Source organism: Camellia sinensis, chromosome 15, assembly GCF_055761805.1.
Source record: "Camellia sinensis isolate YWXY chromosome 15, ASM5576180v1, whole genome shotgun sequence".
NCBI lineage: Eukaryota > Viridiplantae > Streptophyta > Magnoliopsida > Ericales > Theaceae > Camellia > Camellia sinensis.
Genome location: NC_138975.1, coordinates 123,837,081 through 123,856,640, shown reverse-complemented (window position 1 = coordinate 123,856,640; position 19,560 = coordinate 123,837,081). Strand labels below are relative to the sequence as shown.

At 36.9% G+C, this 19,560-nt stretch overlaps 1 protein-coding gene across 1 annotated transcript; it reads right to left on the bottom strand.

The window, feature by feature from the left end:
- Positions 1-7,220: 7,220 nt before the first annotated feature.
- LOC145813259 (uncharacterized) lies at positions 7,221-10,304 on the bottom strand. The gene is made up of 3 exons (XM_082908544.1): positions 9,757-10,304; positions 8,814-9,040; positions 7,221-7,630 (listed from the first exon to the last, which is right to left on the bottom strand). Exons 1-3 carry the CDS (start codon positions 10,302-10,304, stop codon positions 7,221-7,223), a joined length of 1,185 nt encoding a protein of 394 aa, XP_082764670.1.
- Between the last annotated feature and the right edge of the window lie 9,256 nt (positions 10,305-19,560).

Genomic DNA, 19,560 nt, shown 5'->3' with positions numbered 1-19,560 from the left:
GTCTAACCTTAAGCTCTTGAACAGACTTCTCAGAGGTCTCACTCCACACAAATTTTATCCATTTCCTTATCTGTCTAGTCAATGGTGCGGCTAGTTTAGAGAAGTCCTTCACAAACTAACGGTAATACCTGGCCAACCCCAAGAAACTACCGATCTCAAAAGCATTCTTAAGTTGTTCCCAATCTTGCATTGCCTCTATCTTGGATAAATCTACAATCACCCATTTCCCGGATACCACATGGCCTAAGAACTTAACTTCCCTCAGCCAGAGTTCACATTTCCCAAACTTAGCATACAGTTTGTGGGCTCTAAGTAACTCAAGCACTACTTGCAAGTGTTCCTTGTGCTCCTCCTCAGAGGGTGAGTAAATAAAGATGTCATCCACAAAGACAACAACGAAACGATCTAGGAACTCATGGCAGATTCGGTTCATCAAATCCATAAACACAGCTGGTGCATTGGTTAGGCCAAAGGGCATCACTAGGAACTCATTATGGCTATACCGCGTACGAAATGTCGCCTTTTGGATATCCTCATTTCTTACTCTTAACTGGTGATAACCCGATCTCAGGTCTATCTGAAAGAAACAACAAGACCCCTTCAACTGATCAAACAAATCATCTATACGAGGCATTGGGTACTTGTTCTTAACAGTTACCCGGTTCAACTTCCGGTAATCTATACAAAGTCGTAACGCACCATCATTCTTTTTGGCAAAAAGAGTCGGTGCTCTCTAAGGTAAAGTACTAGGGCGAATAAAACTCTTATCTAACAAATTTTAGAGTTGAATCTTCCACTTACTCAACTCGACAGGTGCAAATCTATATGGTTCCATAGAAATCGGTGTCGTGACACGCACTAAATCAATAGAGAACTCGATCTCTTGATGAGGTGGTAAACTAGTAAGATCCTCGAGAAAAACGTATTGGTATTCACAAACCACTCTTAGCAACTCAACTCGGACTTCATCACACTCCCTACTCAAGAAGTTGGCAGGAAGGAAACTAAGTTCACTTCGCCCACGCGGATCATACACACGTGATAAGACTTTATCAACCTGGTCCCCTAAGAAATAAAAGCAATCACCACTCAAGGTATATACAGTAACCCTTTGACGATAGCAATCTATGACAGCCCGATATGATGACAACCAGTCCATAGCCAAAATAACATTAAAACTAGACATGTCAATCAACACAAATGCAAAAGAAAGTCGGCGACCGGCAACCTATATGTCACAACCCCGACACCCTTGCTTTAAAACAATCTCACCACCAACAGATGACTCTACACAGATAGGAGATGCTAATCAAACCAACTTTAACCCCAAAATCGATGTAAATGCAGATGAGATAAATGAATGGGATACACCTGTATCAATCAACACATTAGCAACAAAATTGTAAAATAAGAAGGTACCTCTCACTACTAAAGGAGCTGGTACAAGATCTGGCGCGGTAATAACATACACACACCTTGTATGTCTCTGCTCAACTTGCTCACCCCTAGGAGCATAAGCCTAATGCACTGACTGAGCCAAAAAGACTCCTTAATTGGCCCTTGAGGCCTGTGCTGACTGTGTCGGCTGGTGGCTCTGTGTCTGCCTCGAACCAAACGCACTGAGTGTGTCGCCCAACTGAGGGCAAAACCTCTTCATGTGCCCTGCCTGCCCACATTGATAACAAGTGAGCGGTTGGCCTCTCTCCTGACTCTGGCTCTGAGAATGAGCCGAAGACGATGCAGACCGTTGCTTTCCTCCTCTCTACGGGCAAGCTGGAGACTTGTGGCCTAACTGACCACACTTAAAACAAGTGACATCTCCCTAACCACCTCTCCTAGAACCCGAACTCGTTACTAGAAAAGTGGACCTCGACTGACCTCCCTAGGACTGCTATGGATTAGAACCCATCTGCCTCTTACTGTTCCCTTTAATATCCTAACTCCTCTTGGAGCCCCTTATCATCTTCTCTTCCATCTACATTACGGTCTCCAGATGAGTCGTCGCCTCTACATGGCGTCTATAGTCTCTAATCATTGACTTGGCCACTTTGAACATGAGCCCGGTCCTCTATCTTTTCTCGAACTCTAAACAACGACACTCCTTAATCGCCACGAGTTCTAGTGCAAACCTTGACAAGCTAGTAAACATGGCCTTAAACTCGGCCACCAGAGTGCTCAACTGCAGAAGCTTGGAGAACTGATCTTTTAACTTCTTCCGAACTGTGGGAGGTAGAAACTTATCTTGGAAGGCACTGACAAAAGCCTCTCAGGTCACCCCAATGCGCCCACATGCATACTTTTACCACTGACCCTTATCTCCCTTTAGTTGGAAGGATGCCATGGTCACTCTTAGTTGGTTGTCCTCGATGCCAAACATCTCAAACGTCTTCATTATCTGCTCTAGCCACTCATCTGCCTTTAATTGCTCATTGGGATCACCCAAAAACTCATCCGGGATCACCCAAAAACTCATCCGAATTTGACCAGAAAAACTCCCGTTTCAGGAAAGATGGCCATGCCTCAGCTACTTGGGCCTAGACTTAATTCTCAGCTCTGAGAATGTCCATAAACTCCCGCAATGCTTCGGCCATTTCGTGGGCTAAGGCGCCCATGGCCTGCTAACCCATTGGTTTAGCCATATTGGCCTGACCAACCCCTTCTTCTTGCACCAGAATATCATCCGGTAAAGGCACCCCATGCCTCTTAGGCCTACCATCCCTACCACCACTATGTCCATGTCCTGACATCCTAATGAAGGTAACACAAGAAATTAGCACATTTACAAATGTGCTGAAGCTAACTCACTCGCATCCTAATGCGATGGACAACAGTAATTCACTTCACATAAGCATGTTGTCAAATAAACGCATACGAATTTCGTTTCTAGATAATGACCGTCCTGAGGCGTTGCCAAAGCTCCAATTAGAAACAGCAGTGATCAAGTGCTCTTCTAATAGGACTTCTAGAAATCCGTAGACTCAATCAACATCCTAGAAACTAAATCTCATACCCATATAACCACATAAGCATGTTACCATGTAAGCACACCATATATACTAAAGTCTAACAAACCCATTATGGCAATAACCACTTCCCATGTACCCAAGGTATTCAAACCCGATACACTCTGATACCAAGTTGTAACGCCCCGAAATAATTACAATAATCTAACTCCAAACAACTAATATAAGATGACATAATTGAAATGATAAGCTTTCATTAATCAGAATTGACATACAAAAGGTGATACATGCAATATACATTCATAAATAGTACATCTTGAATTTACAACATCTATGACAAGTGGCAATAAGAAATGAAAGCTAAACAAATATTCATATGCCCTAAGGGCTAACATCTTTCCAAGCCAAGGCTTGGGTACATAAAAAATGAGTCCTAAGCTTAATACAAATAAAGCCTTTGGCTATACAAAATAAATACAACAAAAGAGAAACTCTTTGTCATGACCCAAACCCGCCCCTATAGGTTTAGCATTGTAACCGGCCAATAATCCTTGGATTACCAAAGGCCTCTGAACAGAATAATGTATAAGCAAGGGGCTATGGAAGCAAATATGTAAAATATACTTAGTCTATTGAGCTGTGAAGACATACATGGGACAGATAATTTTGAACTTTTATAAACTTACGAGTGACGTCAAAAATATAGTATTTACACGTCACTTCATGTACATGTTAACAGAAATTTTGTTCAAAAACCAAAAGAAACAAAGGCTAATACATTTACAAAACAACCACTAAACTTGATTCAATCCGGAACCTCCTCGGGAGGCGCAAATGGTGGCTGATAAAACGGAATTCCAGACCATCAACTCTAGCCCTGATCACATGCCTGGTTACCTATATACATAATATAAATAGTAAGCGGAAGCCCAGTGAATAATAACAGGGTAAAGAGTTTGAATGAATGAAGCCCATACCAAATTCAGAAATCAGAATTCAAATTCATGAACAGATTCATATTTATATTCTTGTTCAAATTACATACAGAAAACAGAATTCATGCTTGATCATACGTGGTACATCCATTAGCACTAATAGAACAGATACAAAACAGATGGTGGTTATGAGTAACCAGTTCCATAAAGGAACCTCTGGATCCAGGTAACAGATGACAAATATGTTGAGCTCCATGATGGAGCCTCCGGTACGGGTAACAGATTGTAGACATATTAAGTTTCATAATGGAACCTTCGATACCGGGTAATAGCTAATAGATATCATGTGATGCTAAGGATGCCACGAATACATTGTCAGAAATCGGACAATCATTCATTGTACAGAACATAACATTTCAAAAAATAGATCTTATTTCATTATACAAAAAATAAATAAAGTGGAACATAGCTTTTCTAAGTTATTACTCATAGTTAGCTTCGGGTGTAGACAGACAGAGCAGACTAATCAAACGGTTTACGGCACGTGACCTACATCAACACAACAAATACACATTTGAAACACACGTTGGAATAAATCTAACTCATTATGTTTCATTCTTAGTGTGTCTCTACATTTTACCCTCATTATTATGTCTTAATATTGGCTTAAGAATACCTAGGACGCAATGAGGATGTCAAAATGCACTTGAACACATTTAGCAAAACTTGCTGAAAATAGGGGTCCTGCTCGAGCGCAACTTCCCCTACTCGAGCGGATATGCATTATGTGAGGGGACACTTGAGCGTTCTGCAAATTTTGAAAAAGTATTGGTTATGTGATATTCACGCTCGACGGATGCTCGATGGTCGCTCGATCATGAGACTCATATCCTCGCTCAAGCGCAACTCTTGACGCTCGAGCGGTCTATAAAAACATGAAACTTTTAAGAGCATGTATTTCACGCTCGAGCGAACTTCTGGTCGCTTGAGTGGAGATGCAAAAACAAAGGTGGCCGCTTGAGCCCATAATCTCATGCTTGAGCGGAAGTACAGAATCTGAAATTTCCAAATTGCACCCCCAAGCTCCAAACTCGAATTCCACACCCCAAAACTCATCTTCTTGTGCCGAAATTCTAGAAAACATCTAAGAACTCGTAAAACATCTTGGTTTGAAATTCATTTCATGAAATCAAGGCCGAAAAGCAAGTCAATTGTGCAAAAATTCAACTTGAAATGTAAGAACGTGCTATAAACATAACATACATGTATTCACTTGAATTCTTAGCTTCCAAAACATGATCAAATGAGGGCCAATGGTGAGAACTGTTATGAATTCTTCAAACCATGCTAGAATTACAACATGCATGCGAGAAAAGCTTTGAAAATAACTTTAAAATGCTATGAAACTTGCATGCATGCATGGAATGAATTAGCTTTCTTCAATTTTAGCTCAATTTCCATATGAATTCACCTATTTCACTTGTATTCATGTGCTAAATGACTCAATTCCAAAGTTAAAAGGTTGAGCTCTTACCTAGGCTACCCAATTGAGCTTCAACTAGTCAAAATCTTGAGTAATTCTCCAATTCTCCTAGCAATGGTCTTCTCCACCTCAAGTTTGGTCCCAAGTTCTATAGTCTCTCACTCTCTCCCACGTTGAGCTCAAAAGATGAGGGAATGAGGGTGTAAAAATGTGTAGGAAGAGGTAGGGGTGGCCTTATATAGGCTTGCTTACTGGTAATTAATTAATTTGGCTTAAGCTAAGCAAAGTGACATTAATTACTCTAATTTAATCATTCCGAATCGAATTTCAATTAAATCTACTATAAAATTCTAAAAATTCTAATTAACACAAAAACCAAGTCAATTTCTGAATCAAATGCTGAAAAGGCCTTCAATTCGCAGGACAAAGCATAAACATGAATAGATCTTTCTATAATAAACAGATATAAACACAAATAACGCAACACACATATAATTAATTCAGAATTTGATCTTAATAACTTATCAGACATATGAAATCATGGATTAACGTTAATCATGGGTTGGGGTTGTTACAGTCTTCCCCTCTTAAAGAGTTTGGTCCTCCAAACTCGAATTTCCTTCATCTTGAAAGAATACTGGGTCCAAAGGAAACAGTTCAAGGTATCTTTTCATCATATCTTCCTATGTTTCCCAAGTTGCATAGGTTCCCCCATGATTCTATTAATCAACCTTCACCAACGGGATTTCTTTGTTTCTTAATCTTTTGATTTGGCGATTAACAATTTGTATTGGCCGCTCTTCATAGGTGTAGTCACCTTTCAAGAGTACATGTGTTGGTTCGATGACATGGAATGGATCTCTCAAATACTTTTGAAGCATAGATACATGAAAAACATTATGCATATGTACCATAACCAGAGGTAAGGCTACTCGGTATGTTACTGAACTAATCTTCTCGAGAATTTCGTATGGCCCAACATATCTTGGTGCTGACTTATCCTTAACACCAAACTGGGTTTGCCTTTTCATTGGAGTCACTTTTATGAACACATGATCCCCGACTTCGTATTCTCTATCTCGTCTTCAGACATCTGCATAGCTCTTTTGGCGGCTTTGTGCAATTTTCAACTTTTGTTGAATCAATTTCACATTTTCAGTTGTTTCTTATACAAGTTTTGGTCCCAATAATGGTTTGTCACCTACGTCAGCCTAACAAATAGAAGAATGACATTTTCTTCCATACAGAGCTTCATGTGAAGCCATCCCAATACTTGAATGATAGCTGTTGTTATACACAAATTCGGCCAAAGGAAGGTAAGTCTCCCAATTGCCTTGAAAGTCTAACACACATCTGTAACGTGTCCTCTAATATTTAAATGGTCCGTTCGGATTGACCATCTGTCTGTGGGTGATAAGCATTGCTTACTCTCAGCTCAGTCCCCAAAGCTTGTTGCAAACTCTACCAGAATCTCGAAGTAAACTTGGGATCTATGTCAAATACTATGGACACTAGAATTTCATGTAATTTCACAATCTCATTGACATACAAATTAGCCAACTTATCTGCATTATACAAAGATTTGACAGGTAAAAAGTGAGCAGATTTAGTTAAATGATCGACAATGACCCAAATAGAATCCATACCTCGAGAAGAACGAGGCAGTCTGACTATGAAATCCATAGTAATATGCTCTAACTTCCATTCCGGTATTGGAAGCGGCTGAAGGAATCCAGCGGGTCGTTGATGTTTAGCTTTAACTTGTTGGCAGTGCAAACATTTAGCCACAAAGTCGGCAATGCTCTTCTTCATTCTAGGTGCCAGAAGTGCTATCTCAAATCATGATACATCTTTGTGTTCCCCCGGATGCATGGCAAACTTGGAGTTGTGAGCTTCAGTCATAACACGCTTTCTCAAATAAGAGGAATCTGGTACACAAAGTTTATTCTGAAATTTCAACACATTATTCTCAAGCACAAACCCCGGCCTCGGTTTTGAGTCAAATTCTTCCACAATCTTTTTCAAGAACTCATCTTCAAGTTGTTTCTCTCTAATTTCTTCAATGATTATAGATTGAGCAGAAATAGCAGGTAAGATTCTTCCTTGTTTGCACAATACAACTTCAATTTCATTTCTTTCTAAGTCACATACCAAGTCTCTCTGACCGGTGAGTAAGCATGACAATTTACCCATGGATTTACGGCTCAAAGCATCAACAACTGTGTTTGCTTTCCCGGATGGTACAAAATCTGCAAGTCATAATCTTTAATTAATTCTAACCATCTTCATTGTCTCATGTTTAGTTCCTTTTGGGTGAAGAAATATTTCAAACTTTTATGATCCGTATATACTTCACAAGTCACACCATACAGATAATGTCGCCAAATTTTCAAAGCAAAGACGACAGCTGCCAATTCAAGGTCATGAGTTGGGTAGTTCTTTTCATGTGGGTGGAGTTGTCGAGAGGCATACGCAATCACTTTCCCATTTTGCATTAATACACATTCTAAGCCTTTGTAGGAAGCATCGCTATATATCTAGAACCCATCGGTCCCGTTGGGCAATATCAGAATTGGTGCAATTATTAATCTAGTCTTCAGTTCCTGAAAGGCTGATTCCTGTTGATCGGTCCAATCAAATAGTACAATTATCTGCGTTAATTGTGTCAATGGCATGGCAAGTTTCGAGAAATCTTTCACAAACCTTCTGTAGTAACCTGTAAGTCCTAGAAAACTTCTCACTTCTGACACATTAGTTGGTCTTGGCTAGTTCACAATGGCTTCAATTTTCGGAGGATCAACAGAGATACCGTCCTTATTAATGACATGTCTTAAAAATGCCACACTGTCGAGCTAGAATTCACATTTAGAGAATTTTGCATACAACTTCCTTTCTCTTAAAATCTGTAGGGCAGTTCTAAGGTGGTTCTCATGTTCTTACCTACTTTTAGAATAAATCAGTATATCATCAATAAAGACAACAATAAATTCATCTAGGAATTGTTTGAACAACCTATTCATTAAATCCATGAACGCCGCAGGTGCATTAGTTACCCCAAATGGCATTACCAAAAATTCATAGTGCCCATATCTAGTTCTGAATGCAGTCTTCTTTACATCTTCAGCCTTAACTTTCAAATGATGATACCCAGATCTAAGGTTGATCTTAGAGAACACTTGTGCTCCCTACAGTTGATCAAACAAGTCATCTATCTGGGGTAGAGGGTATTTGTTCTTGATAGTTACCTTGTTCAATTCCCGGTACTCTCTATACATAATCTCAAGGCCCCATCCTTTTTCCTAACAAACAAAACTGGAGCACCCTAAGGTGAAGTGCTCGAACGGATGAATTTCTTGTCTAACAGTTCTTGAAGTTGGGCTTTCAATTCTTTCAGTTCTGAGGTTGACATTCTGTAAAGGGTCTTAGAAATACGTTGTATTCTCGGTGTCACTTCAATAGTAAGCTTAATTTCCCTATTAACTAAGTCTCCAGGCAAGTCATTTGGGAACACATCGGGAAATTCACAAACAACAGGAATAGTTTCCACCTTAGTACTATCAGATGATGCAGTCAGTATACAACACAAGTAGCCTTTACATCCCTTCTTAAGCAATTTAACAGCTTTCATGGCCGAAATCAAGTATGGGGGAAGAACTACTCTATTCCCAACAAATACAAATTTTGATAACTTAGGTGGACAAAATATAACAGATTTATTCACATAGTCAATAGATGCACAGTACTTCATTAACTAGTCCATGCCCAAAATGTAGTCAAAATGATCAATTCCCAAAGGCATTAAGTTAACATATAATGTCATGCCACTAATCACAATATCACATGCCGGATAAACATATGCGTATATCATAGGACTTCTAGATGGTGTAGATACAGATAATAAATAATTCATAGGTTCTAGTGGTCTAGTCAATTTCCGAGAGAAAGCATACGATACGAAAGAATACGTAGAACCAGAATCTATCAGTACACATGCATTTTGAGAACATATAGGGAGTATACTTGACACCACAGTAGTAGTGTTCTATACGTCACCAGGCACTAAGGCAAACACTAACCTTGTCTCAAAGGTTCTTTTCCAGTATTAGTTTTTTCATTTGTTTTGACTGTAGAAGCGGATCCAGCTGAACTCGCCGTAGGGCAGTTGGCATTACTAGACCCAAGCGGGCAATCTTTTACTACATGACCCATCTTGCCACATCAGAAACAAGCATCGGATGCTCGGTAACACACCCTCTTATGCCTCCTTCCACAATCAGGGCAAATTGGAATAGACCCACTGCTCTTACTCGAGATGCTTGTAGACCCTGTGTTTTGCTTTTTACTTACATAAGAACGGCCTTTTCTGAAATTATACCCAGACCTCTTTCCTCTCCATTCTGTTGTTGTTGTTGGGGCCTTACTTTGTCTCATAGCGGCTAGGGTAGCTTCGGCCATTAAGGATCTATCAAGGACTTGTACGTATGTTGGCAACTTCAATATGCCTACTCGATCACATATATGTAAGTCCAATCCTCCTTCAAATTTGTGGGCTTTCTTATAGTCCGTATCCACCATGTGAGGAGCGAATATAGCTAATTCAGTGAACTTAGCCTCATATTCAGCTACGGACATTCTGTCGCGCTTAAGTTCTTGAAATTCGGACACTTTTCGGTCTCGAAAACACTGAGAGAAATACTTTTCATGAAAGATCTCATTGAATCGAGCCCACGTCATGTTTCCATTGGTATTCCGAATCAGTAACCACCATCTTCGAGCTTCGTTTTTGAGACTATAGGTGGCCAATAAAACCTTCTGAGTCTTGGTACAGGGAAATACTTCAAACAGTTTTTCCATTTCAAGCAACCATGTCTCCGTTTTCAACGGTTCAATTCCGTCCAAGAATGTTGGCGGTTTCATCTTCATGAATTTCTGTGTTAGGTTGATAATATCATTATTATTAGGTTCAACTTGTACTGGCAGAGGCGGAGGGGGCAAAGGTTGTTGTCACTACTGTTGTGTCATAGCTTCGGTCAATGCTGCAAGCATTTGTTCCATTTGGCTCATACGAGCCTCTGAGGATTCACTGGTATCATTGTCCCTTGCATTCTCCATGTTGCTACAGAGACACCAAGTAATAATAAACATAGGAATAATCTCATTTATTTCTTTCAATTTATTTGTCTAGATTCAAATTTAGTTTTCACATTTATAAAGATTACCACACACCCATACATGCAGATGGAATGCCCCTACTTGTTACTAGGACATCCTAAGCTCATATGGACTTGTGTGTGCAGTAGAACACGTGCTCTGATACCACTCTGTCACGACCCTAACCCGCTCCTATAGGTTTAGTATCGTAACCGGCCAGTAATCCTTGGATTACCAAAGGCCTCTGAGCATAATAACATATAATCAAGGGGCTATGAAAGCAAATATGTAAAATATACTTAGTCCATTGAGTTGTGAAGACATACACGAGACAGATAATTTTGAACTTTTATAAACTTACGAGTGACGTCAAAAGATACAGTATTTACACGTCACTTTATGTATATGTTAATAGAAATTTTGTCCAAAAACCAAAAGAAACAAAGGCTAATACATTTACAAAACAGCCACTAAACTTAATTCAATCCGGAACCTCCTCGGGAGGGCCAAAGGGTGGCTGACAAAACGAAATTCCAGGCCATCAAACAGCCACTAAACTTAATTCAATCCGGAACCTCCTCGGGAGGGCCAAAGGGTGGCTGACAAAACGAAATTCCAGGCCATCAACTCTGGCCCTGATCACGTGCCTAGTCACCTACATACATAATATAAATAATAAGCGAAAGTCCAGTGAATAATAACAGGGTAAAGAGTTTGAATGAATGAAGTCCATACCAGATTCAGAAATCAGAATTCAGATTCATGAACAGATTCATATTTATATTCTTGTTCAAATTACATACATGAAACAGAATTCATGCTTGATTATACGTGGTACATCCATTAGCGCTAACAGAAAAGATGTAGAACAGATGGAGGTTATGAGTAACCAATTCCATAAAGGAACCTCCGGATCTGGGTAATAGATGACAGATATGCTGAGCTCCATGATGGAGCCTCCAGTACGGGTAACAGATTGCTGACATATTAAGTTTCATAATGGAACCTCCGATACTGGGTAATAGCTAACGGATATCACATGATGCTAAGGATGCCACAAATACATTGTCAGAAATCAGACAATCATTTATTATACAGAACATAATATTTCAAAAAATAAATCCTATTTCATCATACATAAAATAAATAAAGTGGAACATAGATTTACTAAATTATTACTCATAGTTGGCTTTGGGTGCAGACAGGCAATGCAGACTAATCGAACGGTTTACGGCACGTGACCTACATCAACACATAACAAATGCACATTTAAAACACACGTTGGAATAAATCTAAGTCATTATGTTCCGTTCTTAGTGTGTCTCTACATTTTACCCTCATTATTATGTCTTAATCTTGGCTTAAGAATACCTAGGATGCAATGAGAATGCCAAAATGCACTTGAACACATTTAGCAAAACTTGCTGAAAACAAGGGTCCCGCTCGAGCACAACTTCTCCCGCTCGAGCGGACATGCATTATGTGTGGCGATGCTCGAGCGCAACTTCCCACGCTCGAGCGTTCTACATATTTTGAAAAAGTACTAGTTATGTGATTTTCACGCTCGATGGTCGCTCGAGCGTGAGACTCATGTCCCCGCTCGAGCGTAACTCTTGACGCTCAAGCGGTCTGCAAAAGCATGAAACTTCTGGGAACATGTATTTCATGCTCGAGTGAACTTCTGGTTGCTCGAGCGGAGATGCAAAAACAAAGGTGGCCGCTCAAGTACATAATCTCACACTCGAGCGGAAGTGCAGAATCTGGAATTTCCAGATTGCACCCCCAAGCTCCAAACTTGAATTCCACACCCCAAAACTCATATTCTTGTGCCAAAATTCTAGAAAAGATCTAAGAAAAACATCTTGGTTTGAAGGTCATTTCATAAAATCAAGGCCCAAAAGCAAGTCGATTGTGCAAAAATTCAACTTGAAATGTAAGAACATGCTATAAACATAACATGCATGTATTCACTTGAGTTCTTAGCTTTCAAAAGATGATCAAATGAGGTCCAATGGTGAGAAATGTTATGAATTCTTCAAACCATGCTAGAATTACAAAATGCATGTGAGAAAAGCTTTGAAAACAACTTTAAAATGCTATGAAACTTGCATGCATGTATGGAATGACTTAGCTTTCTTCAATTCTAGCTCAATTTCCATATGAATTCACCTATTTCACTTGTATTCATGTGCTAAATGACTCAATTCCAAAGTTGTAAGGTTGAGCTCTAACCTAGGCTATCCAATTGAGCTTCAACTAGTCAAAATCTTGAGTAATTTTCCAATTTTCCTAGCAATGGTCTTCTCTACCTCATGTTTGGTCCCAACTTCTATAGTCTCTCACTCTCTCCCACATTGAGCTCAAAAGATGAGTGAATGAGGGTGTGAAAATGTGTAGGAAGAGGTAGGAGTGGCCTTATATAGGCTTGCTTAGTGGTAATTAATTAATTTGGCTTAAGTTAAGTAAAGTGACATTAATTAATCTAATTTAATTGTTTCGAATCGAATTTCAATTAAACCTACAATCAAATTCTAAAAATTCTAATTAACACAAAAACCAAGTCAATTTTTGAATCGGATGCCGAAAAGGCCTTCAATTCGCAGGACAAAGCATAAACATGAACAAATCTTTCTATGATAAACAGATATAAACACAAACAATGCAACACGTATATAATTAATTCAGAATTTGATCTTAATAACTTATTAGACATGAAATCATGGATTAACGTTAATCATGGGTTGGGGTTGTTACACTTTTGCTCCAAATCCCTCCAAGCTACTGTCTTGGCGGAGGCATATCACCGACACCTGAAAATAGTTTTTCCCAAATAGGGTGAGCCAAAGCCTAATAGAAACAATCTAACACAATGTATGAATCATAACAAAGATATAAGTATAATATGCATATCCAATGCCTATGAAAAAATTATAACTCTTTTACAAAACCATGTCATCCCAAGCTTTATATCTTAATTCATGAGTTATTCACTATTTTATTTAACAACCAAACTGAGGGTCCAACTCAATGGATCTCTAACCAGCACTACCATTGCACAGACATTTCCATTTGCTATTTTACAGATATTTCATCCACGGGAATCGACACCCACATATACGTGCAGTTTTCAGGACTTTCACCCTGGACACATAAGCCAACTTAATTCAATAGAGTCCATCCTCTTTCTTCTTCCAAACATGGAGTACATTTCATTTCTTCTCCTAAACATCATAGATTTACAATGTATCAAAGACATAGTCATATTCAATGACAACGAATAAGAGATTAGTTTCAATTCACCTAATCCTCATGCAATTTCTACAACAATCATAGCTATCTTCCACCAATAGCCCAAAACATATATTTCTAAACAGATGTACAATCTTTAAGACAGATAAATTATCCAAATTTCCATAGGTGAGAGGTAATACATATCCAACTCCACTATGTCTATAAACATTCATCTAATTTCATATTCCCAATACCAATTTTAGTTATTTATACAAAATAAACTATTTGAGACATTTTAGGGCAAAACTCCATTTTCTTTCAAAATACACTCCGTGTATCAAAATCAACAAATTTAACACAACACAACTTCACATATACTCCCATAATCATTTTCAATACATACATTTGAAAACCACTCTTTTGATTTTAAATCAAAACCCTAGATTTGTTCAAAATCAACCAAAGTTCCTATATTCTTTACACATCAACAAATGACTAAGTTAAAACTCATAAAAGAGTGCAGAAAGTCCCTACCTCAAGCTTAAAAGACAAAAGGAAGAGATGGAGAGACTTCAAAGATGCCAAAACTCAACTCTATTTGGATAAATAGAGAGCCCTCGGAGTGCTTTACTCTTTTAACAAAGGCACACGGGTAGAGAAACCACCAAATCTAGGTGAAAATGTAGAGAGAGAGGCTCTAGATCTAGAGTTTTGAGAGGGAAAGATATGAAAAAGTGATGTAAAAGAGTGCTGTTGCGAACTGATATACGCACAGTCCGCTCGAGTGCAAAAAGTGACACTCGAGCATCAAACACAATAAGTTGTTCCGCTCAAGCGCAGAATGCACACTCCCAATAGTTTTGCAAACAACAGACCAACGCTCGAACGCAAGAAAGGTTGCTCGAGCTGAGATCACTTGAGCACAGGAAGCACTGCTCGAGCATAGAATACACTCTTCTAGTAGTTTTGCAGACCTGCAAAAGTACTGAGAGTTCACAAAGCTCGCTTGAGTGCAAGAAGTGCTGCTCGAGCGGAGGAGTAAAATTCTGGACAACAAAGGTTTGAAAACCAAGCAACAAACCTATTCCAAACGCAACCATTACAATCCAATAGCCAAACTCAAGAAAGTATGAGGAGAAAAAGACATGAACAACACTACGAAACCACGAAACCCGAGTCTAAGATACAAAAAGGTCGGGTTAAAATCGGAATCGCTATATTTTTATCACTAATAGAGTATAAATCTAGAGATTAAAGCAATATGAGAGTTGTTATAAGAGTATTGCTTTGCAAGTAATAGAGGAGTATAAAGTGTGTAGCAAGTAAAGTGACAACAATGGAAAAACTAGGGTTTAGATTTATTTATTTTACTCAAAAGGTGTACATTGAGATTTTTTTTTTAAAAGATGTGTATAGAGAATATTTTCACATAACATTATGGGCGCTAGTGGATGTCCATTATGGCCATTTTAATTTAGGGTATAATTATGATTAAAATAATATTTCATTAAATGTGTGCACTGAGATAATTAGATGTGCGTAAATAGAATTTCCCATGATTTATGGCTATAGACTCAATCCAAAGTAAACAATATTTATGAAAATCACTCAAAACAATCAATTTTGCATAGAAAGTATGTAACTTGGATTATTGAAGAATAATGCAATAAGGACACACACATACTATGGCGATTAAGAAGACTTACCTGGTCGCCCACTTTCAGCATCTTACATGCAATACATAAACTAAATATGAACTTAATATGCAACTACTCATACAAAATATGAACCTAAGCCCAGTTTGAGGCTACTATAATGATGCTTTTGCATAAAAAGATAAATAACAAGTAAAAAACGAAAAATATCCTAGAACTATATGATAATCAAATCAGGCTCATGCATGCTTATTACATGATTAAATAAATCCTAAAACATGCTATTCAAAGAGAATAAAAAAAACATGTGAGAGGAGGCAAAGAAGTGGATAAAACGAAAAGACTATATGATGTTATGATGGACTAGAGTACTGAAAATAAACAGAGAATATGTACTGAAGTAAAATAAAATATGAGCGTTTTACCTGCTGGTTGCTTAAACTGAAGAGCAATTCAAGTTCTTCTTGCTTACAAGCCTCCAACAAGTTTAGGTTTCTGATATAGTTCAAGTTCTTCAGCCTTAGGATGATTTTCAGAAGTCTAGAGTTGTTAAGGGTGGGATATTTTGGTAGCTAAGGGAAGGGGGAGAGAAGAGGTGTGGTGTTTGGCTCAAACTTATAAAAAAATGGCTCAAGTTCTTAACCCTTTGAAAGAGAGAGATGGAGGGGCTTTTTTTTATAGGCAATGGGGAAGGTTTTGAAACCCTTCTAAGGTTTCATCATTTCCCTTTTGCTGCTTCCCAGCCGAAATACACCAAGATTGAGTTGCTAAAAATAACTATGTCACGCTTGGATGTGTGCACGCACATTTTGCTTTCATACACGTGCCATGCATGCATGCAGAAGTACATGATCTCATGCTCTTAGCTTGCATGTGGCCCATGTAATGAATTGCCTTCTAATCAATGGTTTTGGTAAAATAGGCTACTAATTTTGAAACATATATTTGATCAAAGCACAACCAGACTCCTCTCTTTTTCCCGAGGTTAAAATGTTAATTTTGGGCTTAAAAAATAGGTCCAGGGATAAAATGGTCATTTTGCAAAAAATTGATTTTGGATCGAAACAGGTTTATATTACAACTCTAAACAACTTTAAATATTCCAATGATGAAATAATTACTGTTTCATCATTAGGAGGCTTGCAAGCCTCCGAAGTCTTAGGGTCAATAAAAATGAAGTGTCTACACAAATTAAAATAAATAAATAAATAAATAACCAAATCCAAGTTGAACTCATCCAAAACTCTACAGCCCCACAACCTTTAACTTAAAATCTAAAGAATGCATCTCCGTTGGTCAAGATAGAATATTGAGGTTGAGGTGGTTGCCTAGCGTTAAACAAATGCATTATTCAGTGTCAGCCTTTGGACTGTAAGAAGATCTGAAGCCAGATCTTACTGTTTTGAGCTTGATGATGAAGAAGGTAAAACGGTGATGGCCGGACCTGTGAGACAAACATCATATTTGGAGAAAGATTGGATAGGGGGAAAGGAGAAGGAGATCGGGGAAGTGGGGGAATCACCGCTGTCTCTCTCTCCCTTAGATAAAAATCTAGAGAGAAAAGAAAGAGTTTTAAGATTTTTTATTTTACGGCAAATTGAGAAGATTTAGGCTACTAAGTTTTAGTTTTGTCAATTTTCCCCCTAATTACTTTTATGCTACGTTTCCTCTTTTTTATTTTTAAATGTAAAATGTCAAAATGCAAATTTTAGGAATCATACTTATATTTTATTAGAATTCCGTTAATGATTCAAACAATCCATTTTAAGTGAGACTAATTTAACTCAAATAATTAAAAAAAACATAGAGACATAATTGATAAAATTAAAAATTGGAGTACTAAATTGACACAAAATGCATACTTAGGGACCGTATGTGAATTTATCTTAATTATAATAATATGTTAATACAGCTAGCATAAATCATGAGGGTCAACTCAAATGGTAAGTCATCCAAATTTTACCGAGGATGACTTAGGTTGGAGATTCATTTAGTCGGTTGCCTAAGATTCACCAAAAAAATCTCACAAAATTCATATGGTCGAAAGCTTCAAATTTAGGCCAAGTTTGACATTCTAAAAAAAATTTAAAAAGTCAAAAAGTCACTATCTTATTTAAGTCACATCTTCTTATTTAAGTCACATCATCTCTCTATCAAATCAGTTCAAACCCAACCCATACTATATTTCATAAAAAATAAAAAAATATACTTATTTAAGACACCCCAAATAACCCCTTAACGGGTGCAATAGGATAATGTCTCATTTTAACGTTTAGCCCAATACTTCAAAAATTCTTGAGCCACTACTACTGATATCCTACTTTGTCCGACATGCAAGGCTAGTGGGAGGTCACATGTATTATGAGTCTACATTCTTGAGGTGAATGCAAAAATCCTTGTCTAAGATTGGTTCTCGAGAATAAAAAAATATATCTATCTATTTATACTATCATAACAACTCTGTTTGGTACAGCTTTTTTTCCAGCTTATTTCAGCTTTCAGCTTAATTTAAGTTATTTTGATGTGTTTGATTTAACTTAACAATGCAGCTTATAACTTTTTGTAAGTCAGAAATCAGCTTATTCTTTGAGTGGGGCAGGAGAAGCTTAATTTATAAGTCAGAAATCAGCTTATATTCATAGTTATAAGTTATAAGCTGTTAAGGCATAAGCTATAAGCACTTTCCCACAGCTCTACCAAACAGGGCCAACTTCTTTTAATCTCTCAACTTTTGATTTTAGATTTTGAATTTAATCATATATTTTACAATTATATTTTTTAAAAATAAAATGATCATATATGCATACTGAGTCTATTTAAAACATAAAATTATATAGAAAGGAGAGGGGACTCGAATTCAAAATTTTTAATTTGAAAAACAATATCTTTACTATTCGAATAACACACAACATATATATTTTTTAAATCAAAATTATAATTTAAATTTATATTTTATAAATTTAACAGCACACCTAACGAGTAGACACAATGTATATTATAGCATGTACGCCCTTTATTCGGTAACATTCTTTCCTTTCACAAAATGGAAATGAATTCTGACCAAAAAGGAACAAACATTGTCTTATGTAAGATGGATGGGTAACAATTTATTAGACAAGGGTAACAATAAATTTAACAGCACAGCTATTGAGTAGACACACAATATTTCTTATTTTTTGTTTTTGGGATTTTGTATGCGTGTGGGTCTGGCCCCGAGCAACTGAGGCGTTTACGGGATATTCTATTTGAATTCAAAATATATTTCAGTATATTTAATTCAAATTTATAAATTTTAATTTTTAATATAAATTTACTAATAAGGATAACGCATGTTAAATTTTAAATTTTTTTTTCATGATACACCTTAATCAATTATTTATATTTAAATCTCTGTATCTTCTTCCCTAACAGATAAAAGTTATTTCTTCTTCTTCTTCTTTTTCTTCTTCTTCTTCTTCCTCCTCCCCTCAAAACTCCAATTCACCCTACCAAAACTCACCGTCATCATCAACATCACTATTTTTTTTATTATTTTTAAACTCTAAACCCTAGAAGAAAGTTTGAACAAAATCAAATAATGGATGAAAGTAATAATCAAAATAATTTTTTGAAGCAATCCATCAAAAATGAGATAAGTATTCATATAAAGGGGTTTCACCAAATTTTTTTTTTTTTTTGGAGCACCGTCAATTATTTTTTATATCGTTTTTTGACAAAAATTAAAGGACCTAATAATTAAATTAACAATAATATATTATTGGTGTTGTTCTTATTTTGTCATTTAAATTGGGAACTGTTCTTTCTTGTTAGTATCTGATGCTTATGTGCTTATAAGTTTGGTTTTTACTTTTTCACGAGCATTCTTGTAGATAATTTATAATGTAAAAGTTTTTTTTCTATATTGAAAAGTTTTATAATGCTTATGTAAAAGTTTAGTTTTTTCTGTATTTATAATACTTATATGCTTACAAATTTGATTTTTTTTCTTCTTCTTATATTTGAGAATTATTTTCTGTATTGAAAAGATTTGAAATAATTTATTTTTTAATTTGTTTATTAGTTATTATTTGAATTTCCTTTGAGGGTAATTTTTAAAAAATAATATGATATAATGAGAGTAAATAAAATTTTAAATAATTAAA

Bases quoted from the DNA above. Each gene is read 5' to 3' on its own strand.
- LOC145813259 (XM_082908544.1), bottom strand. From the start codon at position 10,304: ATGAAGATGAAACCGCCAACATTCTTGGACGGAATTGAACCGTTGAAA. The intron at 9,041-9,756 runs GTATAATTTCAG...TGTTGGGAATAG, and splicing joins TGGAGAGGAAAGAGGTCTGG to AGTAGTTCTTCCCCCATACT. The intron at 7,631-8,813 runs GTATTTCTAAGA...TATGACTTGCAG, and splicing joins AGTGACACCGAGAATACAAC to ATTTTGTACCATCCGGGAAA.